We start from the raw sequence: 26,855 nt of genomic DNA, 5'->3' as shown, positions 1-26,855 counted from the left end.
GAGCCAGCCTGGACCTCCCTATCCTGGGCACACCCCAACGCATGCTCTGCTAGCCTCAGAACCTCACATGAATGGGTGCAGTGGGTGGAGGGTGGTGCTGGACTCTTGATGTCAGGGACCCTTCAGCTCATCTCAGGGGCACAAGCACAGGCCCTAGAGCCAGGCTTTCTGGGATTGAATCCTAGCTCAGCTGCTTCTTTGCTGAGTGACCTTGGCAAAATACTCAACCGCGTGTACTTCAGTGGCCTTACCTGCCTAGTGGGGAGGGAAACGGAGTGGTGATGAACTGAACTGCTGCACCTGGGTGGCTTGACTGTGTCCGCAGAATGAAGCTGATAAAGGATGGTGGTCATGCTGGTTGTCTACAAGGTAGACCCCAGGGCCCATGTTGGAGTGGGCCAAGGAGGGGGAAACTGCCCCACAAGGAAGGGTCCTCAGGGGGAAGAGGCTGCATCCTGTTTTCACAGTGCAGTCCATCGAACCCCTCTTCTTGGAGACATGGGCAGACCCCCCTGTCTGTTACTATGGGCAGCTCCAAGAAGCAGGCCTGGGGCAACTAAGGGATGGACTCTTCTGGCCTTCATAGGAGGGGCAGTCCCAGATTAACCCTTGGTCAAGGGGAATGCTGTGGGCTTTAGGCCCGGGGGGAGGCCAGTAACCTTCCTCCGGCCTCATGTGTACGTGTCTGTGCCCATGCAGACAGGTCCATAAATGGGCTCCATCTGAAGACAGCAGGCAGAGCCTTTTGGAAGAGAAAGCTGAGGAAATACGTTTTATTTATAAAAAACTTTAGAAGGTATTTTCAAGGTATAGAATCATTTCGTTTTATAGAGGTCTTCACTTAGAAAAGGTGGTTTTTATAGCCTCAGCAAACACTTAGTTTTAAAATTATTAATCAGGTGTTTCTCTGCTCTGGAGAAGGGCTTGGCTGCCACTTTGCTGAGAGGCTGTGTGCAAATGTCCTCTTCTCGAGACAGATGGTCCAGGAGTCAGCCAAGGGGTCTTGATTTCTCTACTAACATAGACGCAACCTGGTCCCTCTAGGTGCCCTTGGTCTAACCTCTGCCTTGCTCTCTTCCCTCCAGATAATCAACCTTAGACAGATCAAGGAGGTGTTCAACCAGTTCCGGGTGGTTCTAAGGTGAGAGACCCCCACCGCTGCCTCACTCCTACATCAGGCTGCCATTTTCATCTCCTGCGATCTGGGCACTTGCCTCCAAGAGCATCCTCTTCATGCTTGTGGATAAAGAGCCAAATTAGAGTCCTTGGGGGCATGCCTGGGTCCCTGGTAGATATTCAGTGAGTTCATTAATTGGACAGGAGGTGTTTATGAAATGCCAGCTCTGAGTGTGCCCAGAGCAGGGCGTTGTGAATATTCACCTTGTGAATATTGCCACACACCCCCACCTCAGGAAGCATTTGTGGTTTACTTGGGTGCAAACATACCCATAGTCTAAGCAGCTTATGCTAGGTGGTGTCACTAAAGCTGGTCACATGATTCCAAGGGGCCTGTTAGAGACAGAACCTAAGACAGAACCCCACATGGTCCCAAGTGAAGCTTACAGTCCTTATCAAGTGTCATCTTGGAGCAGATACACATGGCATAAGGTGGCCCCTGCAGGTTTGGGGGTTGGACAGTGGGTATATGCAATGGGGCAGGGGAAAGTGAGTCCTTTGTCCTTTTGTCTGGTCTGGTTCATGATGAAGGTGTGGCCCCATACAAGGGACCTTGCCCATATGACTTTTAACCCCAGTACTTGGTTCTTACCCCAGTGGATTCAGCATGGCTCCAGGTACAAGCTGTTCTCTTGTGCTGTCTCCCAAGCCAACAGGAACAGGAAGTGGAGTCCACTTTGCGCAGGAAGTACACCCTCATTGACAGGAATGACTTTGCAGCCATTTCTGCTGTCCAGAAGGTAAGCATAGTTGCCACTTGCCGACAGCACTCACCTCACATTTCCCATCCTCAGACCTTTGCAGAGCCAGCAAGTATTATGCATTAAACCAGAGCTAGGATTGCAACAGATAAAGGTAACAACAGAATGAACATAGGCGACCTGTGTAAGAGTAAACCACTTTTGAATTAAAAATAATTTCCATAAGGTAGAAACATGGATAATAATATTAAAGACAAATTCCTGGAATTAGGTTGGAAATAAGCTTTTAAATCCCCAGAGTATGGAATGAGGTGCCATACTGGTGAGGGGGTGCATGTGGAAAGTGAACATTTGGCAGAGTGATCAGGGACCGCTCTACTGGGGACAGCCTGAGGCTGGCATTAGCAGCTGCCAAACCTTGGTGTGTACGGTGAACATGTCCACCCTGAGCCTTGGGCCATATACACGTGGGTCCCTAAGGGGCCCAAGCCCTTAATCTAACTCACAGACCTTTGGCTGGCCTCTCTATGTAGGCGGGGCTTGTGGATGTTGATGGCCACCTAGTGGGTGAGCCTGAAGGACAAAACTTTGGACTCGGAGTTGCCCCTTTCTCTACCAAACCTGGGAAGAAAGCCAAGTCCAAGAAGACATTCAAAGAGCCCCTTAGGTGAGTGACCTTGCCGCTCTGCCTCCTCAGCAGCTGGCCCTCCTCGGTGGGTGAATGGGAGGATGTGCACTGTTCCCGCCTTCCCCCGGTGTCTCAGCTACTGGGTTGGCGCAATGGACGTCACTGCTGCCAATACTAGCAAGTCTGTGGGGTCTGGGCTGGGGTTGGTTTGGAACCCCACAAGAATCACCTCTCATCTTCACAGCAACCTGGTGAGGTGGGAGTTAATGTCTTCATTATACTGATGAAGAAACAGAGGCTTAGAGAGGGGAAGTCACTCCCCAAGGCCACACCACCAATGACTAGTGGAATGGCAGCGAGAAGCTGGACCAGCTCCCCAGAGCCCATGCCCTCTGGTACTTTATGTTGTACTGCCTCCCCTCACTTCACTAGGGTCTTCCTGCCGACTGGCACTCAGGTCACCTAAAACTCCAGTTCACCTTTCAGGCAAGATCCGTTTGTATGTGCAAGGTGGGAAGAGCATTTAGGTTCACTTAGTGAGCCCACTCTCCCGGGGTGCTGTGTAGTGGTGGGTAAGAGCACAGGCTCTGGAGCTGACGCCCGGGCTCCCCTCCCTGCTCTGCACTTCTCACACCCAAGGGGTCACCCCATGTGAGACATGAGAACCACTCTGTGCCTGTTTCTGCATCTCCAAAATGGGAAAAATAATAATAGCATCCAAGTCATTGAGGTTGTTGTTGAGGTTGTTGTGAGGATAAGTGAGTGAGCGCAGGCCACGGGCCAGAGCTGATTGTAGAAAACTGTTACACGCAGGACAAGAGTCAGGCGGCAGAGGATGCCAGTGTCCCTGGCCTCCTCCTGCCTCTTCATGAGTGCAGTCACACCCCAACCCTCTCTGTTCTGCTTCCGGATGACCAGTGCAGTAGTTGATTGGTTGAGGCCCAGTCCCCTGAGCCATACTTGTTGCAAGGAGGATGAAAGAGGAAGAAACAGATTTTCTATCCTCAGACCTTTGGGAAGAGCCATGGGCATCCTCCTGCCAGTTCGGTCCTCAGATCTGCCTCTTCTTGGAGAAAGGCACCAAGCACTGTTGCTTCAGCAGGGAGGACAGCTACTTTTCTGGGAGCTGGTGTGGAGAACAGGGTGTGGACCAGTAAGAACAGCAGGGCAGGCCGGGCGCGGTGGCTCACGCCTGTAATCCCGGCGCTTTGGGAGGCCGAGACGGGCGGATCACGAGGTCAGGAGATCGAGCCCATCCTGGCTAACACGGTGAAACCTCATCTCTACTAAAAATACAAAAAAATTAGCCGGGCGTGGTGGCGGGTGCCTGTGGTCCCAGCTACTCAGGAGGCTGAGGCAGGAGAATGGTGTGAACCTGGGAGGTGGAGCTTGCAGTGAGCCAAGATCACGCCACTGCACTCCAGCCTGGGCAACAGAGGTAGACTCTGTCTCAAAAAAAAAAAAAAAAAAAAAAAAAAAAGAACAGCAGGGCAGAGCCATCCTGCCTTACCATTGGTCCACAGACAGACCCACCCTGTATGGGGCTCTGCCAGCCCTTCCCAGGGCAGCCTGTATGACTCAGACCTCAGCAGCCATGGTGGTTCCTGAGAACCTGTGGCCCATCCCACAGGTCCATACACTTTCAGTCCCTGGAGATTGTACCCATTTTTCCCAAGCGTCTCCTGCCAAGACCACTGAGAGCTCTTTGTTCTGATAAAAGGGAGAAAAATGCCCTCTTCTTCCTCCACATCTGCCTGGCTTAGCATCACACTATTTGCGCTTTTACCTAGGAATATGAACAAGGTGGGAGCTGAGTGAGGTGGGGCTCCCAGTGTAGTGAGTGCTGAGAAAGGTCACTCATCCTGGCATCTGCGATACCTCACTGCCCATGACTGAACCCTGGGGCTTCCATGCCTTCTTCCAGCTCCTTGGCAAGAAAGGAAGGTGCCAGCAGCCCTGTGAATGGGAAGGACTTGGATTACGTTTCCACCTCCAAGACCCAGCTGGTCCCATCCTCCAAAGATGGGGATGTCAAAGACATGCTTTCGCGGGACCGGGAAACTTCCAGCATTGAGCCCCTTCCCTCAGACTTCCCGAAGGAGGAATTACGCCCAATTAGGTAATCAGCTAATGTTAGCTTCTGCACCAGATCAAACAAAACCATGTGTGATCCTCAACATGTAAAGAGTACCTGCAGATAAAAGAGAAATAAAATAAGGAATAATAGGCAAAGACTAGGAGCACAGTCCCCAAGGAAGAAAACATGACTATGCACCTGCAAAATGATCCAACCTCAAGAGTCATCCAAGATGTACAATTAAACATGGAATCATTTTAGACCCTCCAAATAGCAATTATTTAAATAATTAAAGTTATGTATCTTTTGTACAAGTACTGCATTCAAAAGATTAAAAATTTTTAAGATATGAAAGAATATAACCTCTTCCCTTTCCTTGAATCACTCAGCCTCTCTCCCTGATGAGTTTTTAAGGATCTATCCTAAGGAAATAGATGTGAAACAAGATTTATGCAAAAGATATGTATTCATCATTTATTTAAAAAGCAATATATATATATTTTTGAAATACCTTCAGTAGCCAGCACTAGGGAAAGGGCACTAAGTGAATTGTTCTCTGCCATTGGGTTGTCCGTGAAGAATTTCAGCTTATGAACATTTCTAAACATTCAGAGAAGTTGAAATAATTGTACAGCGAACACCTGTACACCAAGCATCCTCCCAATTCTACAATTTACATGTTACTATTCTTGTTTCATTCTGCCTCTATCCTTCTATTCCTCTATGTTATTTTTTTGATGCATTTCAAAGTTGCCCACATCAATCCACTTCCCCTTGCCCCAACACTTCATCTTACACTCATTAACTAGAGTTCTCAAAGGGTTTTTAATAACATTAAATGCTCTTTTGAAAAAAGTAAGATGTAAAATTAAACATACTGCATGGCCTTAGCCATTCAAAAATATATCAAAGAGGCCAGGCATGGTGGCTCATGCTTGCAGCACATCGGTTGGCCAAAGTGAAAGGATTGCTTAAACCCAGGAGTTGGAGAGCCTGGGCAACATAGTGGGAGTCTGTCTCTATACAAAATTAAAAGGTAGCTGAGCATGGGAGCACATGCCTGTAGTCCGAGCTACTCAGGAGGCTGAGGCACGAGAATTGATTGAGCCCAGGAGCTCAAGGCTGCAGTGAGCTATGATTGAGCTACTGAACTCCAGCCTGGGCAACAGAGCAAGATACTGTCTCAAAAAAAAAAAAAAAACAAAAACCATATATATATATACACATAAAAGAAATCCAGGGCCAGGCGTGGTGGCTCATGCCTGTAATCCCAGAACTTTGGGAGGCCAAGGCCGAGGCGGGTGGATCACCTGAGGTCGGGAGTTTGAGACCAGCCTGACCAACATGGAGAAACCCAGTCTCTACTAAAATTAAAAAAATTAGCCGGGCGTGGTGGCGTATGCCTGTAATCCCAGCTACTCGGGAGGCTGAGGCAGGAGAATCGCTTGAACCTAGGAGGTGGGGGTTGCAGTGAGCCAAGATTGCGCCATTGCCCTCCAGCCTGGGCAACAAGAGCAAAACTCTGTCTCAAAAAAAAAAAGGAAAGAAATCCAGAAGGAGACACACCACCATACGCCATTGTTCTTTTCTTTTCTTATTGTTGTTTTTTTCTTATACTTTTCCTTGCTTTCCTCCCTTTCTGCCATGGGCATGTGACCTTGTACATGTGCTGAGTAAAACAAAGAGGAGGGAATGATTCACACAGTTTAGCTCCTGTCTGGGGTAGGTGGTGCCTAGCACTTCTGCCTCCTGCCCACAGAAGCCCCAGGGAAGAAAGATGAAGTGCCTGGTGGCTCCAAGGCAGCCACCTCATTTATCCTCTTTGGTCTCACCCTTGCGTCTCAAGGCCCGACACCCCACCCTCCAAACCAGTGGCCTTTGAGGAGTTTAAGAACGAGCGAGGTAGTGAGATCAACCGAATTTTCAAAGAAAACAAATCCATCTTGAACGAACGGAGGAAAAGGGCCAGCGAGACCACGCAGCGCATCAATGCCATCAAGCGGGAGATTGATGTGACCAAGGAGGCCCTGGATTTCCAGAAGTCACTGCGGGAGAAGCAAGGTAAATGTGATGGAAAGATGGCTAGGGAGCTTTGGGGTCTCAGAGTCATGCTGATCGAAGCAGAACAGCCCTTGGCACTAGAGGACTGAGATGGGAGGGGCCAGTGGGGGTACTGGGATGTGGCCTTCACCCATAGGTCAGATCACTTAGCTCTGGTCAGCCCCTGAGAGCCTCAGAGTCCTCCCCTGTCAGCCAGCCTCTGCCTGTGGGTCCCTCATTGTTGCATTATCTCAGACCTAGGTGCTGGGCCTTCCACCCCATATGTGCTACTGTCCATGGTGAAACAGGCCTTTTGTCCTGCAGAGGTATCACTGGGAGATGGGTAGCTGGTGACTTCTACAAGGTCATGGGTCTCTGTGTGGTTTCCTCACTGCTCCAGGTGGTCAGATTGAGGTGGGGCTGCTGGTAGGGACTATGGAAAACCAAGTAAGGGAACAAGAATATGGATGCCAGAGAGCCAAGGGACTCACTTTCAGTAAGGCCATTCCCTATGCTGAATCCGTGACACCGGTGCTGGTCTGTCAAAGTCTTGTCTCCTAGGGCAGGTGGCAGAGGGTGCTCCAGGCTCAAAGAGCAAAGGACCCCAATGTGGGGAGGGTGCTCACCTGGTTACCCTGACCCAGTGTCCTTGTCCTGGTGGTGTGCACCACCCACACCTGCACTGAGGGCCAAGGCCCATCAAGCTTACGTGTTCAGATGACTTATCTGGGAGGGCTGCTCAAGTGCAGATTCCCAGCCCCTCAGCAAGTGGTTCTGACTGAGGAGAGATGGAGCAGGCCCAGGACCTGCATTTTAATGAGTGACAATTCCAACTCTGGGACAGGTGGTTTAGAGGCCACCCTGTTCTTCACACTCCTGGCTCAGTCTTATTGTCTTCTTCCAGACAGGAAACACCACAGGTTACTGGGCTTTCCCTTGCTAAATCACAACCCTGTTCCAGGCCAGCTTTCATAAGTGATCTCCAGATGTCACTTGGTTTATTCCTGCAAGTCAGATGCATCATCTCACTCACAGAAGGTGCATTTTACTCATTTATTTCTCAGAGGAGCAGGGTATGGTGGTGCACACCTGTAATCCCAGCATCTTGGGAGGCTGAGGCATGAAAATTGCTTGAACCCAGGAGGCAGAGGTTGCAGTGAGGCAAGATTGTGCCACTGCACTCCAGTCTGGGTGACAGACCAAGACTGTCTCAGAAAAAAAAAAAAAAAAAAAAAAAAATTAAACAATTATTTCTCAGAGGGCAACTTTATGTTCTAATTCTTGGGGCCATTCTTATACCTCACAGACCAATTATGACATGCTATTCCTAAGGGCAAAGCCCTCCACGGGTCTGGGAAGCTGGAGAAGGCCAGTGATGGTGGCTATAGACATACCCCTATCCAGAACCACAGGGAGAGGACGTGGTGAAGATTTTATGGGACAAACAAGCACTTCTTTGTCCTCTCTGCTCACACTTTCTTTGAACATACAGCTCCTTATTACATATTTAAGATAAAACATATGCATGCTATGCTGGCATATCATGTACTCCTAAATACACCTGAAAGTGGACAGTTTCAAAGGATGAGATGAGGAAGGCATTAAAATTATTTTTTTTTCTTTTTTGAGACAGAGTTTCACTCTTGTTGCCGAGGCTGGAGTGCAATGGCACGATCTTGGCTCACTGCAACCTCTGCCTCCCGGGTTCAAGCAATTCTGCTGCCTCAGCCTCCCAAGTAGCTGTGATTACAGGCATGCGCCACCACGCCCAACTAATTTTTATTTTTAGTAGAGACAGGGTTTCTTCATGTTGGTCAGGCTGGTCTTGGACTCCCGACCTCAGGTGATCTGCCCACTTCAGCCTCCCAAAGTGCTGGGATTACAGGTGTGAGCCACTGCACCTGGCCAAAAAAAATTTTTTGTGTGTGTGTGACAGAGTCTCGCTCTGTCGCCCAGGCTGAAGTGCAGTGGCGTGATCTTGGCTCACTGCAAGCTCCACCTCCTGGGTTCACGCCATTCTCCTGCCTCAGCCTCCTGAGTAGCTGGGACTACAGGCACCTGCCAACATGCCCGGCTAATTTCGTGTATTTTTAGTAGGGACAGGGTTTCACCATATTAGCCAGGATTGTCTCAATCTCCTGACCTCGTGATCTGCCCTTCTCAGCCTCCCAAAGTGGTGGGATTACAGGTGTGAGTCACAGCGCCTGACCCAACAAATTTTTAATATTTAAAATTTTATCTATCAGTATCAAAAAAACTCATTTTTGTGCTCTCCTCCAAAATTAGTGTTTTTCCACTGATTATTAAAATATTAATAAAATACCTTTATTTTATTGAATTTACTTGAACAGATCAAGTAAAGTCATATCTCCTAGGCCAGGCAAGGTGGCTCACACCTGTAATCTCAGCACTTTGGGAGGCCGAGGTGGGTGGATTGCTTGAGCACAGGAGTTTGAGACCAGCCTGGGCAACAGAGTGAGACCCTGTCTCTACAAAAAAAATATAAAAAATTAGCTGGGCGTGGTGGCACATGCCTATAGTCTCAGTTACTTGGGAGGCATGGTAAAAGGATCACCTGAGCCAAGAAGGTTGAGGTTGCAGTGAGCCATGATCGTGTCACTGAACTTTAGCTTTGGCGACAGAGTGAGGCCGTGTCCAATCAATCAATCAATCAATCAATCTCTTAGATACCTTATGATTGATAGCCACTTGTTGACCCAGAAAGGTCAGCATATTTGGAACATTAGTCTTTTGTAAAAGAAAAATACAGGGCCGGGCGCAGTGGCTCAAACCTGTAATCCCAGCACTTTGGGAGGCCAAGATGGGCGGATCACGAGGTCAGGAGATCGAGACCATCCTGGCGAACACCGTGAAACCCCGTCTCTACTAAAAAATACAAAAAACTAGCCGGGCGAGGTGGCGGGTGCCTGTAGTCCCAGCTACTCGGGAGGCTGAGGCAGGAGAATGGCGTAAACCCGGGAGGCGGAGCTTGCAGTGAGCTGAGATCTGGCCACTGCACTCCAGCCTGGGGGACAGAGCCAGACTCCGTCTCAAAAAAAAAAAAAAAAAAAATACAAAATTGCCAGTTGTGGTGGCATATGCTTGTAATTCCAGCTATTTGACAGGCTGAAGCAGGAGGATTACTTGAGGCCAGTAATTCAAGAAAAAGAAACAAAGAAAAGAAAAAAAGAAAAATGTAAAAATGTAAAATCATCTTTAATTCAACTCTTTTTTTTCCTGGAGATAATCAGAGATTCTCTGAGTAGAACAAAAGATGTTCACAGTTACTCCCCATCTCAACAGAGTACTGTAAAGACTCTACTCTGTAAAGGATTGTGGCTTATTCAAATAATCACATCAGAGACCTCCCACAGCATAGAGACCGCAGCAGATTGCTCCGCACTGAAGGTGAGACACCTGGTGAGGGTGACTCCCACTCCCCACTCCAGATCCCAGATCCCAAAGTCAAGACACTTGCTTTTCCATTAATGACTCCATTAGTGACTTTTAATGTGTCTCACTTTTTTCTCAATAAACATCAGTGGAAGTGCTAACACTTTCCTCTAGCACCTGGGGGCTGCCTCATGCACCCCAGCCACACACCTCAGGTCATGTGCAGAACACACTTGCCTTACACTTGGGGATGGGGATTGATGTGATGCCTTTGCTAAGCTTTCAGGTGCTGTGAGCAGTGGAGAGCAGGGTGAATGGCTTTGCACATCATATTATTTTGTGTTAACCCAACAACTGTCACTGAACTGACAGACCTTAAAAGATCCTTGCAAAGAGACGAATAGCACTAACCCTTGTCCCTGGAGCCCTTTGACAGCTACTCAACACGATATAGATGTCTAATCATCTCTAACAAGAAGGTAGCTAGTGAGCTGCGCATGGTGGCTCACGCCTGTAATCCCACCACTTTGGGAGGCTGAGGTGGGCGGATCACCTGAGGTCAGGAATTCAAGACCAGCCTGGGCAACATGGTGAAACCCCGTCTCTGCTAAAACTACAAAACTTAGCTGGGCGTGGTGGTACATGCCTATAATCCCAGTTATTCAGGAGGCTGAGGGAGGAGAATCGCTTGAACCCGGGAGATGGAGGTTGCAGTGAGTTGAGATTGTGCCACTGCACTCTAGCCTGGGCAACAAGGCAAGATTCCATCTCAAAAAGGAAAAAAAAAAAAGTAGCTGGTGGATGTGGGAATCAGCAAGAGACAATTTGAACATCTGCTGTTATTAATAAGGAGCCTTGCCCAAGTGCCTTGTAGTACTAGCCAGTGATGGCAGTTTGTAGATGTAATTTACAAGAAAAACAGACATTTGTATACTAGGGGTGCTTACTAAATATCTTTGACTAATAGAGTTTTAAATAAAATAAGCATGGAGCATGGGCCTTCTGCACCTTCCCCTGCCGTCTGCTCCTGTTTGTCCTAAAATGCCAGTGTGGCCCCACTTAGCTGAGCTCCCCTCCCTGTGAGATTATGCCCTGGCAGCCTGGCCTTCTTGTGCTTTACCCATCTCCTTGCCATGACCCAGCCCTGCCTGTGGTCTCCTGTCTTCATGATTTGCCAGCTCTGTGCCCGCCTTCTGGAATCCCTTCCTCCCCCAATTTCAGGTGGACACCTCATTTCCTGACTTCTTCTATCACCTTGCAGGTGAATATGAAAACAAGGGGCTGATGATCATCGATGAGGAGGAATTCCTGCTGATCCTGAAGCTCAAAGACCTCAAGAAGCAGTACCGTAGCGAGTACCAGGACCTGCGTGACCTCAGGGCTGAGATCCAGTATTGCCAGCACCTAGTGGATCAGTGTCGCCACCGCCTGCTCATGGGTGCGACAGTTGGGAAGGTTGGCCGCCACCTGAGGTACAAGGAGGCTCAGGGAGAGGCCACAGCCTGAGTTCTGGAAGCACCCTCAGAGTTTCTCTCTGGCAGAGCCAGGGGCTGGGCAGGGGCTTCAGATGTGTGGTTCCCAGGACTGTGAGGGCCAGAGATGGAGATGGGGACAGGGTAAGACCCTGGAGCAGAAAGTAAACAGGTGGTGAGTCTGCAACAGATATAAGACAGATGAGAGCACACAGCCCTTCCCAGCTTCCTCAGGTTCTGTCTCCTCACCTCCTTGTAGAATTTGACATCTGGTACAATGAGTCCTTTGTCATCCCTGAGGACATGCAGATGGCATTGAAGCCAGGCGGCAGCATCCGGCCAGGCATGGTCCCTGTGAACAGGATTGTGTCTCTGGTGAGCAGCACAAGGGCAGGAGTGTGGCAGTGGTTAAGCATGGGGCAATGGGCAGTGCCCCTTGATCTCTGTTCTCATCACAAACATGGCAGTGTGTGTGGTGCACCCAGCCTCTCCATAGCCAGCCCAGGCAGGTGGGCAGGTACAGGTCTCTCCTCGGTTACCAAGGGATGGGGGAAAATACCACTCTTGCTACTGCCACCTTTCTAAAGCAGTTCATCCTGCTCAGGCAGCAGTTACAGGTTGTCTGTGGGAACACTGACAGACATGGGGGCTGGAGGGCTGTGAGATGCCCTTTTGGTATGGGGGTGTATGGCACAAACCGCCCTGATGCCCATCACAGGCTCTGCTAGGGTATATCCTGACAATACCATGCTAAAGAGACTCTCCTCCCCCAGGGAGAAGATGACCAGGACAAATTCAGCCAGCTGCAGCAGAGGGTGCTTCCTGAGGGCCCTGATTCCATCTCCTTCTACAATGCCAAAGTCAAGACAGAGCAGAAGGTAACTCAGAGGCCTATGTCTCCAGGAGGCTGGGGGCCTCAGTGACCTCATGACTAGGAAACCCAGGATCATATTCCCTACTTTAGAGAAGTAAGGGAGGAGTGATGCCATTCCAAGGAGATTAGTCACCCTCAGTCAGTGAGTGTCTTCTGCCAACTGGACTGCGATTGGGCTGGACCCTAGAGGAGTCCCACCAACCATGGCCAGGCCAAGACATGGCTGGTCAGTACTGACTAGCCTATGTATGGTTTGCAGCACAAAGCCCAGGGATCCCCTGAGGCTTCCACCTGTCAGGGAGGACCAACAGGGTCCACTCTGCACAGGTGGCAGGGGACAGAGGATCACATGCAGCTGAGGCATAGCTAGACATGGTGTTAGCTATAGATTGGGTGGGGTACTCTCCTCCTCGAGCAGGTTAGGCTGGTGCAGAGGGTCTCCACTCTACTAAGGCCTGGCCTAGAGCTAGAACACAGAGGGCCCTGTGCACTGCACACTCCTGTTCGTGCAGAGGCAGTGCTTATACAGCAAGTGGCAGATGCACACAGGGCAGATGCCCAAGTGAGTTCATTCTTTCATAAATATTTTTGTAGTTATTTATTAACATACTCAATAGGTGATACATTCAGGTGTTTCAAACATTAAGAAAGCGTGAAAGTACATGGCTGGGCACGGTGGCTCACGCCTGTAATCCAAGCACTTTGGGAGGCTGAGGTGGGTGGATCACTTGAGGTCAGGAGTTCAAGACCAGCCTGGGCAACATGATGAAACCCTGTCTCTACTAAAAATACAAAAAATTAGCCAGGCGTGGTGGCACATGTTTGTAATCCCAGCTACTCAGGAGGCTGAGGCAGGAGAATCGCTTGAACCTGGGAGGTAGAGGTTGCAGTGAGCCAAGATCATACCACCTTTACTCCAGCCTGTGCAATAAAACGAAACTCTATATAAAAAAAAGAAAAAAAAATGCTGGGCACAGTGGCTCTGGCTGGGCACGGTGGCTCAAGCCTGTAATTCCAGCACTTTGGGCAGCTGAACCAGGTGTATTGCCTGAGCTCAGGAGTTCGAGACCAGCCTGGGCAACATGGTGAAACCCTGTCTCTACTAAAATACAAAAACTTAGCTGGGTGTGGCAGTGTGCTCCTGTAGTCCCAGCCACTGGGGAGGCTGAGGCAGGACAATTGCTGGAACCTGGGAGGCGGAGGTTGCAGTGAGCAGAGATTGCACCATTACACTCCAGCCTGGGTGACAGAGTGAGAGACTCCGTCTCCAAAAATAAAAAAGAAAGTACAAACACTGTCACCTTCCATCAGCTCCCGGCAACCCCCTCTGATAGGGCACCCCTGTCACTTGCTTCAGATCCTGGCAACCCCTCTGACAGGGCACCCCATCACTTGTTTCTAGCGTTTCCCTCAGTTTTCTCCCTTCCTTCCTTCCTTCCTTCCTTCCATTCTCTCCCTCTCTCTCTTTCTTTTTTTTTTTTTGTTGGGGGGTACAGAATTTCACTCTTATTACCCAGGCTGGAGTGCAGTGGTGTGATCTTAGCTCACTGCAACCTCCGCCTCCCGGGTTCAAGTGATTCTCCCGCCTCAGCCTCCTGAGTAGCTGGGATTACAGGTATGCCATCATGCCCGGCTACTTTTTTGTATTTTTAGTAGAGATGGGGGTTCACCATGTTGGTCAGGCTGGTCTTGAACTCCTGACCTCAAGTGATCCACCCACTTCGGCCTCCCAAAGTGCTGGGATTACAGATGTGAGCCACTGTGCCTGGCTTCCCCTCAGTTTTCTGCATCTTGCTTTTTCTACTTAGCAACACATCCTGAAGATCATAAGAACATGCCATGTCAACCTATAGGTGCTTCTGTGTCCTTTTTTTTTTTTTCCTTTTTTTTTCTTTTGAGACAGTGTTGCACTCTGTTGCCCAGGCTAGAGTGCACTGGCATGATCATGGCTCATTACAGCCTCGACCTCACAGATTGAAGCAATCCTCCCACCTCAGCCTCCCGAATAGCTGGGACTCTAGGCATGCACCACATGCCCAGCTAAATTTTATTTATTTATTTTTTTTGGTAGAGATGGGGTTTTGCCATGTTGCCTAGGCTGGTCTCAAGCACCTGGGCTCAAGTGATCCGCCTGCCCTGGCCTCCCAAAGTGCTGGGATCACAGACATGAGCCATTGTACCTGGCCAGTTTTTTCTTACTAATTTTTAGGATTTTTTTTTTTTTCTTTTTTTGAGACAGAGTCTCACTCTGTCACCCAGGCTGGAGTGTAGTGGCACAATCTTGGCTCACTGCAACTTCTGCCTCTGGGCTCAAACTATTCTCCTGCCTCAGCCTCCTGAATAACTGGGACTACAGGCACCCGCAACCACACCCAGCTAATTTTTTTGTATTTTAAGTAGAGACGGAGTTTCACTGTATTGGCCAGGCTGGTCTCGAACTCCTGACCTCAGATCATCCACCCACCTTGGCCTCCCAAAGTGCTGGGATTACAGATATGAGCCACTGCACCTGACCAAGAAGTTAGCTCTTTGTGATATGATTTACAACTATTTTTTCCTGTTTGTCATTTGTCTTTTGACTTTCCTTATGGTTTTTGGTAGGTATTTTGTTATTTTTAAGAAATCAAGCTTAGTCCATTTAGGCTGCTGTAACAAAATACCTTAGACTGGGGAACTTCTAAACAGCAGAAATGGGCTGGGCGCAGTGGCTCATGCCTGTAATCCCAGCACTTTGGGAGACCGAGGTGAGTGGATCACTTGAGGTCAGGAGTTCGAGACCAGCCTGGCCAACATGATGAAACCCCATCTCTACTAAAAATACAAAAATTAGCTGGGCCTGGTGGCGCATGCCTGTAGTTCCAGCTATTTGGGAGGCTGAGGGAGGAGAATTGCTTGAACCGGGGAGGTGGAGTTTGCGATGAGCCGAGATCGTGCCACTGCATTCCAGCCTGGGAGACAGAGTGAGACTCCATCAAAAAAAAAAAAAAAAAAAAAAAAACAGCAGAAATGTATTGCTCACAGTTCTGGAAGCTGGCAAGTGTAACATCAAGGCATCAGCAGATATGGGCTAGTAAGGGTTTGCCCTCCACTTCAGAGGTGGTGCCTTCTAGTTGTGTCCTTACACAGCAGAAGTGCAATAAACTAACGAGCTCCCTCAGGCCCCTTTTATAGGGCACTAATCCCATCCCTGAGGGTAGAACCCTCAAGACCTGTCACTTCTCAAAGGCCTCACCTCTTCATAGCATTGCCATGGGGGTTAGCTTTCAACATACGAATTTTGGGGAGACACTGACATTTAGACCATGGCACGAGTTTATCGGTCTTCTTTTTCTTAGTTTCTGGATTTTGTGTCATCATTTCCCCCAGTTGACTTCACTCTTTACATTTAGGATTAAACTGACATCTTCACTGACCTGATGGTTGTGAGGAGCTGAAGCCCATCCAGAGAGGCTTAAGCATAGGGGTTTCTTACATGGATTCTGAAGGTCCCATAGAGCAGCATGTCTCATCCTGTGCTGTGCACACAAATCACCGGCGGTCTTTTCAGAATGCAGATGGCCGGTAGCAATAGCTTATGCCTATAATCCCAGTACTTTGGGAGGCTGAGGCGGGCAGATCACTTGAGGCCAGGAGTTCAAGACCAGCCTGGCTAATGTGGTGAAACCCCATCTCTACTAAAAATACAAAAATTAGCCAGCTGTGGTGGTGCATGCCTGTAATCCCAGCTCTTGGGAGGCTGAGGCGTGAGAATCTCTTAAACCAGGGAGGTGGAGGTTGCAGTGAGCCAAACTTGCACCACTGCACTCCAACCTGGGCAATGAAGAGAGACTCTGTCTAAAAAAAAAAAAAAAAAAAAAAAAAAGCAGATACTGATGGAGCCTGAGATTCTATATTTTGAATAAACTCCCAGATGATGTCCATGCTGCTAGTCCAGGACCACACTTGGGGTAGCACACTTACAGGCTTTACTTTAGAACCTGCTCTTTATTAGGTTGAAGATGTTCTTTTCTGTTCCTATTCATTGAATGTGTATTTTTTTCCTCAATCATGAAAGGGATATTGAAACTGTTATCTTTTTGCATACTGCCTCCCTTTTCTTTCTATTCTCATTCCTAGGACTCTGATTAGATGTATTTTATTTCATTCTGTCCTCTGTATCTCTTAAAATATCTTACGTTTCTTCCAGCTCCTCATCTCTCTATGCTGTAATTTAGGTAACTTTTTTTTTGAGACGGAGTTTTGCTCTTTCACCCAGGCTGAAGTGAAATGCCACAATCTCAGCTCACTGCAGCCTCCACCCGCTGGGTTCTAAGGGATTCTCCTGCCTCAGCCTCCCAAGTAGCTGGGATTATAGGCGTGTGCCACCATACCTGGCTAATTTTTGTATTTTTAATACAGACAGGGTTTCACCATGTTGGCCAGGCTGGTCTCAAACTCCTGACCTCATGATCCACCTGCCTTGACTTCCCAAAGTGCTGGGATTAGAGGCATGAGCCACCATGCCCAGCCTGGGTAATTTCTTTTTTTCCCGCCCAAGATGGAGTCTTCCTCTGCCGCCCAGGCTGGAGTGCAATGGTGTGATCTTGGCTCATTGCAACCTCCGCCTCCCAGGTTTAAGCAATTCTCCTGCCTCAGCCTCCTGAGTAGCTGGGATTACAGGTGCACGCCACCACACCTGGCTAATGTTAGTGTTTTTAGTAGAAACAGGGTTTCACCATGTTGGCCAGGCTGGTCTTGAACTCCTGACCACATGATCCGTGCACTTTGGCCTCCCAAAGTGCTGGGATTACAGGCATGAGCCACCACGCCTGGCCTGGTAGCTTCCTTAGATTCCTCTTTTAGTTTATTAATACGCTCTTCAGTTGTGTTTCATCTCCTACATCTAAACATTGTATTTGGTTCTCCTTCAAATATGCTTGGTCTTATTTTTTTCTTTCTTTTCTTTTCTTTTTTTTTTTTTTTTTTGAGATAGAGTCTCGCTATGTTGCCCCAGGCTGGAGTGCTATGGCGTGATCTCGGCTCACTGCAAGCTCCGCCTCCCGGGTTCACACCATTCTCTGGCCTCAGCCTGGCCTCTTTTCTTTTTCTTATTTATTTATTTATTTATTTGAGATGGAGTTTTGCTCTTGTTGCCCAGGCTGGAGCAATGGCACAGTCTTGGCTCACTGCAACCTCTGCCTCCTGAGTTCAAGCGATTCTCCTGCCTCAGCCTCCCAAGTAGCTGGGATTACAGGCATGCGCCACCACTCCTGGCTAATTTTGTATTTTTAGTAGAGATGGGGTTTTTCCTGTTGGTCAGGCTGGTCTCAAACTTCCAACCTCAGGTGATCTGCCCACTTCGGCCTCCCAAAGTGCTGGGGTTACAGGCGTGGGCCACCGCGCCTGGCGTTTTCTTTTTAATTAAAAACAATTTTTTAAATAGAGATAGGGTCTCCCTTTGTTGCTCAGGCTGGTCTCCAGTTCCTAGACTCGGGGGATCCTGCTGCCTGGGCCTGCCAAATTGCTGGGATTACAGGCATGAGCCACTGCACGAGGACTTACTCTTTTTTTTTGACAAGGTCTTGCTCTGTCACCCAAGCTGGAGGGAGTGCAGTGACACGATCATAGCTCACTGCAGCCTTGATATCCTGGGCTCAAGCAATCCTCTCACCTCAGCTTCCCAAAGTGCTGGGATGATGGGCGTGAGCCCCTATGCCCAGCTAGTTATTTTAAATAAATCCTTATTTTATGCTTTTTAAAAAGCTTTATTGAGATAGAATTTGCATACCATACAATTCGCCCATTTAAAATGTGCAACTCACCAGGCCTGGTGGCTCATGCCTGTAATCCCAGCACTTTGGGAGACTGAGGTGGGCGGATCACTTAAGGTCAGGAATTCAAGACCAGCCTGGCCAACATGATGAAACCTTGTCTTTACTAAAAACACAAAAACTAGCCGGGGATGGTGGTGCACATGTGTAATCCCAGCTACTCAGGAGGATGAGGCAGGAGAATCACTTAAACCTGGGAGGCGGAGGTTGTAGTGAGCCGAGATTGTGCCACTGTATTCCAGCCTAGGTGACAGAGACTGTGTCTCAAAAAAATAAACAAATTCTAAATCATTAAGCAGAGGAATCCTGTATTTCTACAGTCAAAACTCTATTCTGTCATCATTCCCCAATCTCTAGAATTCTCTGTATTGGCCATTTTTAATGTTTAAGATATGTCCATGCACAAACTTTTTATGCAAATATTATACTTGAACCATTCCATGTTCTTTCAATTCTATGTTATAGTTATTTAAATATATATTTTTATATAGGAAATGTATAGATCAGATTTTTCATGGTCAAAATCTGTTTCCTGTTTTACTGAGTCTCATGGTGGCTTGACGGTGGCGTGTGTGTGTGTGTGTATGTGTGTGTATTGAAATCATGAGCTTGTGTTTGACTGAACTTAAGCTCAAGGAGACCTGAACACATAAATTGAAATTATTTTCCCACTGAAAAGGTTTGCACTTGCTTTCTGCAGTTAGCTGTAGGGCATTACCAACCCAGGACCATTTTAACCCTCTTCAAGAATTCCAGTTTAATACGGGAGCTTCCGTTCAGACTCCTACTTTGTGGGGAACCTAAGATTCCATGTTCCAAGCTAGTTTTAGCATTTGCTGGCTTATAGCCCACTGTTTCTGTTTCAGCCCACAGTTTTCACCTGCTTTCTAAGAGCCTAGCAATGCATTAAAAAGGTATAATTTGTGAACATCTGATTGATTGCAGTGGCAAAGAGAGGGCCCTTCTGAATACCTGGCCCCTAACTCCTCTGGAGATAGAACCCTCTTCTTTTCTTTCTGAACCTGTTCCCTGTCAGAAACTCTCAAGTATGCCCTTGAGACCTACATGCCTCCTTTCAAATATGCCTGCCAGACTGTTTTAAAATAGTTTTACACACTTTCTTTAGGATAAAAGAATGAAAGAGTTTGAATGGAATGTTATTTCTCACAGAATTGGGGCTACTCAGAAGGAATCCTTGTCCACAACCTGTGATGTTTGCAGGAGGAATGATAGGGTGAATGTGAGTGGCCTGGTCTGAGTCCCTGCTAAGTCTATCCCTCATAATAAGTTCCTGTTTTCTCCTCCCTCTGTGTCCAGCATAATTACTTGAAAACCATGATGGGTCTCCAGCAGGCACATAGAAAATAGAACCTCATCACCATACCTTAAAGGACAAGACCAGCAACTCTAACCTACTGTAGTGGAGCTGCTCAACCACCTGCCTAGAGCTGCAGCCCTTCTACTCCAAGGCTGGGACCCAAGACAGAGAACACATATGGCCTGCATGCTGGGAGGAGTATCCTCCAAGGACAACCTTGCTCCTCTTCACAGAGCACTTTGGGTTTTAATTCACTGTCTTATATGCAGGGACAGGATAAAATAACTTTCTAGTTTAGACTTTTAGTGCTCATCTGAGAACTTTGTCTTATTTCCTGTCTGAAAGGACATCTTCTCTATGTATGTGTGAGGTCAGAACTGAGTCTCAAGTAGGAAAGCAGAAAAGTAGCTCAGCCAGGCTCCTCCTGGCAGGCCTTTGTCCCACTGGTCAGCCCCTTTCCTGGATAGACATCCTAGGGTGGGGGTGGGAAGCTCAGTCTGAGGAGCTCTGCTTCTCACAGCTCCCTCAGACCCTAAGTTCTCTCAACACATCTTTTCTGTGTTTCTGAGCCAGTGAAGAAGACAGGAGGAGGCCCTCCTTCATTTGGCAACCAGGGGAAGATAAGGTCTAGCCACAGAGCCCAGAAAGGGATGAGGCAGAGCTGGCTCCATGTACCAGGGAATAAATGAGCAGCTTCTGGGAGACATGTCCTCTGTGTGTTTCCAGAACACCACAGCCTTCCCTACACAGCATGCACGGCCAGGTGCCTCCCCTCCCCTCATTCTCTCTCTGTGTAGGCTGCGCTGAGCAGAAGTGAAAGTGGATGATTTACCCTGAATAGGAACTGGGATCGCTGTCAGAGCTGAGCAGGGAAGAGAGAAGATATCACTCTCTGTCAAGTTATCAGGCTGCAGCTTGGGCCCTTGGTGGTGGCACCAAAGGGAAAGAGTTCACTACTTTGCTCAGAGAACAAACTCAGGCCCTCTGGGGCCTTCCAGGCTGACTAATACGCCCCTAGGTTGGTAAACTGAGCCTCCACTGAGTGAAAAGTTTCAGCACTTCCTTGGAATTCTATCTCACCCCCTCTTCTGTTCTTGTGGGTCAAGGCCTTGGCCTGGCACTCTGTGGGTGCTCCCCCATCTGACACCCTCATCAGGCCTTTGAGGTTGCTGTTATTCTTCCAACAGTGGGAGAGGAGGTTCTGCTCACCTGGCAGCCCTGTCATGGGAAGCTGTGAGAGAAAAATACATCACTTCTGGTGGGTAATATCCAACTCTGGGACCACTTTGTATGAGAAAAGATGGAAGGAACTAGGTCTCCTTACCTGAAGAGGAAGAGAAATGTGAAAGAGGCCATGAGGGGCTGCCAGGTAGAAGGGAAAGCAAGAGGATGTGGGCTGAATGAGTTGCAAACATTTTTCCCAAAGCTTTGTTTTGTTGTTGTTGTTGTTGTTGAGACAGGGTGTCACTCTGTCATCCAGGCTGGAGTGCAGTGGTGCCATTACACCTCATTGCAGCCTGAACCTCCTGGGCTCAATCCTCCCACCCCAGCCTCCTAAGTAGCTGGGACTACAGGTGCGCACCACCATGCCTGGCTAGTTTTTAAATTTTTTGTGGAGATGGAGTCTCACTATGTTGTCCAGAATGGTCTCAAAACTTCTGGGCTCAAGCGATCCTCCCACCTCAGCCTCCCAAAGTGCCGAGGGATTACAGGTGTGAGCCACCTCGCCTGGCCAAGATTGTTATCTCAAAATAAGAAGAGGCTTAAAATGAGAACAGTCCTGGCATGAAGTCATTAGTGAGGGCCCTGCAGCAATAGGCTGTCTGACAAGGAGGTTGCACCCAGTTGAAGGTTGAACTGGATAGCATCTATCCAATCAAAAACCCTGTGATTCTGCTCTTTAGCCCATCAGCAGATGGACATGGATTTTGTTGAAGAAAGTGATAGGATTGCCTTGAAGGCTCTGCCCTCTCCCTGCTCCAGCTCCTTTCTCTTCCCCTGACTAATGCTTCCAGGAGTCGATGCTTCCAACATGGCAGGAAGGTAGGGGGTGTTGTGTTCATTCAGATGGGTCTGTCGTTCCAGAAAATAATTCCTGCCAAGTTAATTTGACCATCCAAGTCACCCCTGGGGGGACTTCCAGTTGCAACAACATGACAGGTGAGATAACCTGAAAACATTCCTGCTACAAATAGAGGTGCTGACTAAAGTATAACATTCTTTTAAATACAATTGACCCTTGAGGCTGTGTGCAGTGGTCCACACCTGTAATCCCAGCACTTTGGAAGGCTGAGGTAGGTGGATCACTTGAGGCCAGGAGTTTGAGACCAGCCTGACAAACATGGCAAAAACATGTCTCTACTAAAAATACAAAAATTAGCCGGGTGTGGTGGTGCATGCCTGTAATCCCAGCTACTTGGGAGGCTGAGACACAAGAATTGCTTGAACCTGGGAGGCGGAGGCTGCAATGAGCTGAGATGACGCCGCTGCACTCCATCCTGGGGAACAGAGTGAGATTTTGTCTCAAAAAAAGAAAAAGAGAAAAGAAATACAGTTGACCCTTGAACACCATGGGTTTGAAATGCACAAGTCCACTTATACATGGGATTTTTTCAACCAAAGGTGGATTGAAAATACAGTATTCAAGGGATGCAAAATCCGCATATGTGGAGAGTCAACTTTTTGTACGTGCAGATTCCGCAGGGCTGAGTGCAGGACTTATGTGTGGATTTTGGCATATGCAAGGGGCCCTGGAGCCAATCCCACATGTATACCAAGGGACGACTGCACAAAGTAAAATTTGCAAGAAAGAAAGAGAACTGTCAGGAGCCGGAGGTAAAGGAGGAACTGAAAACCTGAGTGGTCAGTATGTGAACTGGCTATGGCTTCTAGGGACCAGGAGAAGGTATGTGAGTGGATTGTTACTTTTGAGAGTTAAATGTCCACATAAGTATGAGAATTAAGACTTTGGTTCATGCCATATAGGAAGTTGGAAATGGGACTGCCTAAATAAAAATGGCACCCTGAAGGCTTCATCACTGGTGAAGAGGTGAGCTAGAAAGCCAAATGTCTAATTGTCTCCCTAAACATACTTTACCCATAACCTTCCTTAGCCTAATTGCTCAGGCTAAAATCCTTAGTTTTGTACTTCATTCCTCTTTTCTCTCACTCCTCACACTGAATCTGTCCAGAAATTCAGTAGGCTTTACCCTCCTACTATATTCAAAATCTAACCACTTCTTACCACTTCTTGCCTGGAAGAAGACAGCAAGACAACAGCTTCCTGTCTCCTGACTTCCCCTTTTGCTATTTCCAGAACAGCAGCCTGGCTGAACCTTTTTTTTTTTTTTTCCCCCCCAGAGGCAAGGTGTTACTCTTTGCTCAGGCTGGAGAGCAGTGGCATGATCCTAGCTCACTGCATCCTCAAACTCCTGGGTTCAAGCAATCCTCCCATGTCAGCCTCTAGAGTAGGTAGGATTACAAGTGTGAACCACCATGTCTGGCTCTGGTTGACCTTCTGAAATATGTTAGATCACATTACACTTCTTTTCAAGTTTTTAATGGTTTCCTATTTTGCTCAGAGTGAAACCCAATTCCTTAAAACATCCCACAAGATCCTATATAATTGTGACTTCTATGATTTCTCTACTCTTGTCTCATCTACTCTCCCCTTGCTCACTCTACTCCAGCCACATGGGCTTCCTTGCTTTTCCTCCCAACATGCTAGACAGACAGCTCCTGCTTTGGGGCCTTTGCAATGGCTGTTTCCTCTGCCTAAAACATTCTTTCCCTACATGTCCACATGATTCACTTTCCTGAGTCCTTGCTTAAATGTCACTTTTTTTTTTTTTTTGAGTCTGAATCTTGCTCTGTCTCCCAGGCTGCAGTGCAATGGCGCAATCTTGGCTCATTGCAACCTCTGTCTCCCCGGTTCAAGCAATTCTCCTGCCTCAGCCTTCCGAGTAGCTGGAATTACAGGCACAATGCCACCACACCCAGCAAATTTTTGTATTTTTAGTAGAGATGAGGTTTCACCATATTGGCCAGGCTGGTCTCTTGGCCAGGCTGGTCTCAAACGCCTGACCTGGTGATCCGCGTGCCTCAGCCTCCCAAAGTGCTGGGATTACAGGCGTGAGTCACCGCGCCCAGCCCTGTTTTGAGACAGAGTTTCACTCTCTTGCCAGGCTGGAGTGCAGTGGTGCAATCTCAGTTCACTGCAACCTCTGCCTCCCGGGTTCAAGCGATTCTCACACGTCAGCCTCCGAGTAGCTGGGATTACAGGCATGCACCACCACACCCAGCTAATTTTTTTTTTTTTTTTTAGTAGAGGCTGGGTTTTTCACCATGTTGGCCAGGCTGGTCTCAAACTCCTGACCTCAAGTGGTCTGCCCGCCTCAGCCTCCCAAAGTGCTGGGATTATAGGCATGAGCCACCATGCCCGGCTTTAAATGTCACATTCTGTAGCAGATGCTGTCATGCCTTGACACAGTCCCTTGCACTTGCCATTCCCGCTAATGGTTTCCTAGTGAAAGCATCTGCAACTTTCCATATAAAGGCTTTGTCTACATAGGTGTTCATCTGCTTCAGGGTAGTTCCAAATGCCAGGGAGTTAAGGACACCTTTAGGAGCAACCCTCAACCAATAAATCAGTGGATTAGTATCTCAACTTTCTCCCCTTTGGGTAGAACAACTCCTTTGGGGCATGTTTTCCACTAAATGGAACTTTCCCAGGACTTCCCGGCATAAACACCCAAATCCACACATACACGAATGGAGCCAAAGAAAAAAATGTTGATATATTGTTTGTGGACTTGTCAATGAAGTGATAACATCTTAAAATATTTAGGCTGGGCGCAGTGACTCATGACTGTAATCCTGGCACTTTGAGTGGCTGAGGTAGGAGGATTGCTTGAGCTCAGAAGTTCGAGACTAGCCTGGGCAACATGGCAAAATCCCATGTCTATAAAAATAAAATAAAAAATTAGCTGGGCATAGTTGCACTCCAGCCTGACAACAGAGTGAGACCCTGTGTGTGTGTGTGTGTGTGTGTGTGTGTGTGTGTGTGTGTGTGTATGTAAGAGGAATTTGAGGAGAAAAGTAAGAAAACAAAAAAGCATAAAAAAGAATATATATGATATATATAACATTACTTTAACAGCTTTAATTTTTATTTATTTATTTATTTTTTGAGACAGGCTCTCACGCTCACCCAGGCTGGAGTGCAGTGGCATGATCCCAGCTCACTGCAGCCTTGACCTCCCTGGGCTCAAGTGATCATCCCACTAAAAATCCTGGCTAATTTTTTTTTTTTTTTACTTTCTATAGAAACAGGTTCTCACTATATTGCCCAGGCTGGTCTTGAACTCCTAGGCTCAAGTGATACTCCCACCTTGGCCTCCCAAAGTGCTGGGATTATAGGCATGAGCTACTGCACCTGGCCTATATTTTTAATAATATATATTACAAAAGTATAATGAAAAGGATACGGTTGAATCAGGATAGCACCCAAAGTTTCTTTCTAAAGGTCTGAGATTCAAGGTAGGACAAAAAGCTCTGGAGAGTCCCCCCTATGTTCCATTATCTTTAATCCAAAGGGCTCAGATACCTCTACTGCTATTTCCTCTGGCACTGTGAGGAAGTTCCAATCCACCTGGTCCACACTAGCTGGGCCCAGGGAGTCTGGGCTTGATTGTTGGTCAGTGGATTGCACTTTTATGAAGCAATACAAAATAGGGACAGATCACAGGCGTTGGGCCCAGAGACACCTGAGTTTAGATTGGGATTCTGTATCTTACTGACATTTGACGTTGAGTAAGTTGTCTAATTTCTCTGCTTTTCTTTCCTTGTATATAGAACCATGATCACCATAGGGCTTTGTGGAATGAAGGAATTAATGTATGTGAAGTGCACAGCAGGTCCTCAACCAATTGAAACAGCCATGACAGTAACAATAACTGTAATAATAAAGATGCAAATGTACCCAGCATTATGTTTGATAGGTGATTAGCTTGTACACACACACACACGCACATACATATACATGCATGCACACATACAACCAATGTTAGGCTCCCTCTCCACTCCCTAAAATGGATTTTGGATTTGAAGAGGCAGCATTTGGGCCAATATTATCTCTCTCCAATTAATGCTGTCTGTCATGGCATTTTAAGACCAATCTCTGGCCGGGCGCAGTGGCTCACACCTGTAATCCCAGCACTTTGGGAGGCCGAGGCAGGCGGATCACTTGACGCCAGGAGTTCGAGACCAGCCTGGCCAACATGGTAAAACCCCATCTCTACTAAAAATTAAAAAAAAAAAAATTAGCTGGGTGTTATAGGCGCATGCCACCCTGCCTGGCTAATCAAAACTACAAAAAATTAGCCAGGCCTGGTGGCACACGCCTGTAGTCCCAGCTACTCGGGAGGCTGAGGCAGGAGAACTGCTTGAACCTGGGAAGTGGAGGTTGCAATAAGCCGAAATTGTGCCACTGCACTCCAGCCTGGGTGACAGAGTGAGACTCCATCTCAAAAGAAAAAAAAAAAGGAAAGTTGACTTAACAGAGGAGAGGTAGCCACTAAAAATATACCCAGTGCCATCATGGGCAGTGTTAATGGAAGGCAGGGGTCCTGGTAAGGGAAGTAATATTCCCACATCTGCCTGCCCACACTTATAACTTCATATCAGGGTCTGAAGGTAGTGTTTAAGTTAACAAACTCCCCAGAGGAAGGTGACCAGCATCATGAGAGGCTCTGAAAACTCTGTCAAGCAAGGAATAATCACAGCAACTATGGATATTCAATCTGAGAAGTCCAAACAGGGCAGATTGTTCTGTAATTTCAGGAGGAAAAAAGGATGAGAGCTTGGTGCCAACTGGGCTCCCAGTCCCTGGAAGATGCAAGCAGTGTCTGGGCAGCCCCCATCAAGATACGTGTGAGAGAAATCCTCAAACCAGAAAGAAAGGATTTGGATGCCTCTGGGTTCCTTCTGAATCCAAATTCTGTGATTCTATTGAAGCAGTTGTGCGGCTGGGCACAGTGGCTCATGCCTGTAATCCCAGCACTTTGGGAGGCCGAGGCGAGTAGATCACCTGAGGTCGGGAGTTCGAGATCAGCCTGACCAACATGGAGAAAGCCTGTCTCTACTAAAAATACAAAAAATTAGCCTGTAATCCCTGCTACTCAGGAGGCTGAGGCAGGAGAATCGCTTGAACCTGGGAGGCAGGGGTTGTAGTGAGCCGAGATCGTGCCATTGCACTTCAGCCTGGGCAACATGAGTGAAAGTCCATCTCAAAAAAAAGCAGTTGTGGAAACGTTATTTAACATAGTTGAAAGTTATATTCTATACATATGTATTTACACACATATGT

At 47.8% G+C, this 26,855-nt stretch overlaps 1 protein-coding gene across 18 annotated transcripts in view; it reads left to right on the top strand.

The window, feature by feature from the left end:
- The window catches only part of KIF9 (kinesin family member 9), a 59,127-nt gene extending 33,654 nt beyond the window's left edge, over positions 1–25,473 (top strand). For 7 of the 18 annotated variants that reach the window (XM_077992477.1, XM_077992476.1, XM_015131099.3 and 4 more), the window contains 9 exons: positions 1,086–1,141; positions 1,826–1,916; positions 2,411–2,544; positions 4,430–4,624; positions 6,429–6,643; positions 11,277–11,453; positions 11,747–11,862; positions 12,261–12,365; positions 19,489–20,191. In XM_077992477.1, coding sequence (XP_077848603.1) covers positions 1,086–1,141; positions 1,826–1,916; positions 2,411–2,544; positions 4,430–4,624; positions 6,429–6,643; positions 11,277–11,453; positions 11,747–11,862; positions 12,261–12,365; positions 19,489–19,539 — 1,140 coding nt within the window. In that variant the 3' untranslated portion in view covers positions 19,540–20,191. Of the gene's footprint in view, positions 1–1,085; positions 1,142–1,825; positions 1,917–2,410; positions 2,545–4,429; positions 4,625–6,428; positions 6,644–7,526; positions 7,656–11,276; positions 11,471–11,746; positions 11,863–12,260; positions 12,366–19,488; positions 20,192–20,676; positions 20,748–25,342 lie in introns of those variants that run through there. The other 11 variants (XM_077992472.1, XM_015131101.3, XM_077992478.1 and 8 more) reach the window with 5 other exon arrangements.
- The last annotated feature ends 1,382 nt before the right edge of the window (positions 25,474–26,855 follow it).

The sequence above is a fragment of the Macaca mulatta genome, chromosome 2 (genome assembly GCF_049350105.2).
Source record: "Macaca mulatta isolate MMU2019108-1 chromosome 2, T2T-MMU8v2.0, whole genome shotgun sequence".
Taxonomy (NCBI): Eukaryota; Metazoa; Chordata; class Mammalia; order Primates; family Cercopithecidae; genus Macaca; species Macaca mulatta.
Note: the sequence above shows the minus strand (reverse complement) of the source record. Positions and strands in the feature narration are given on the sequence as shown.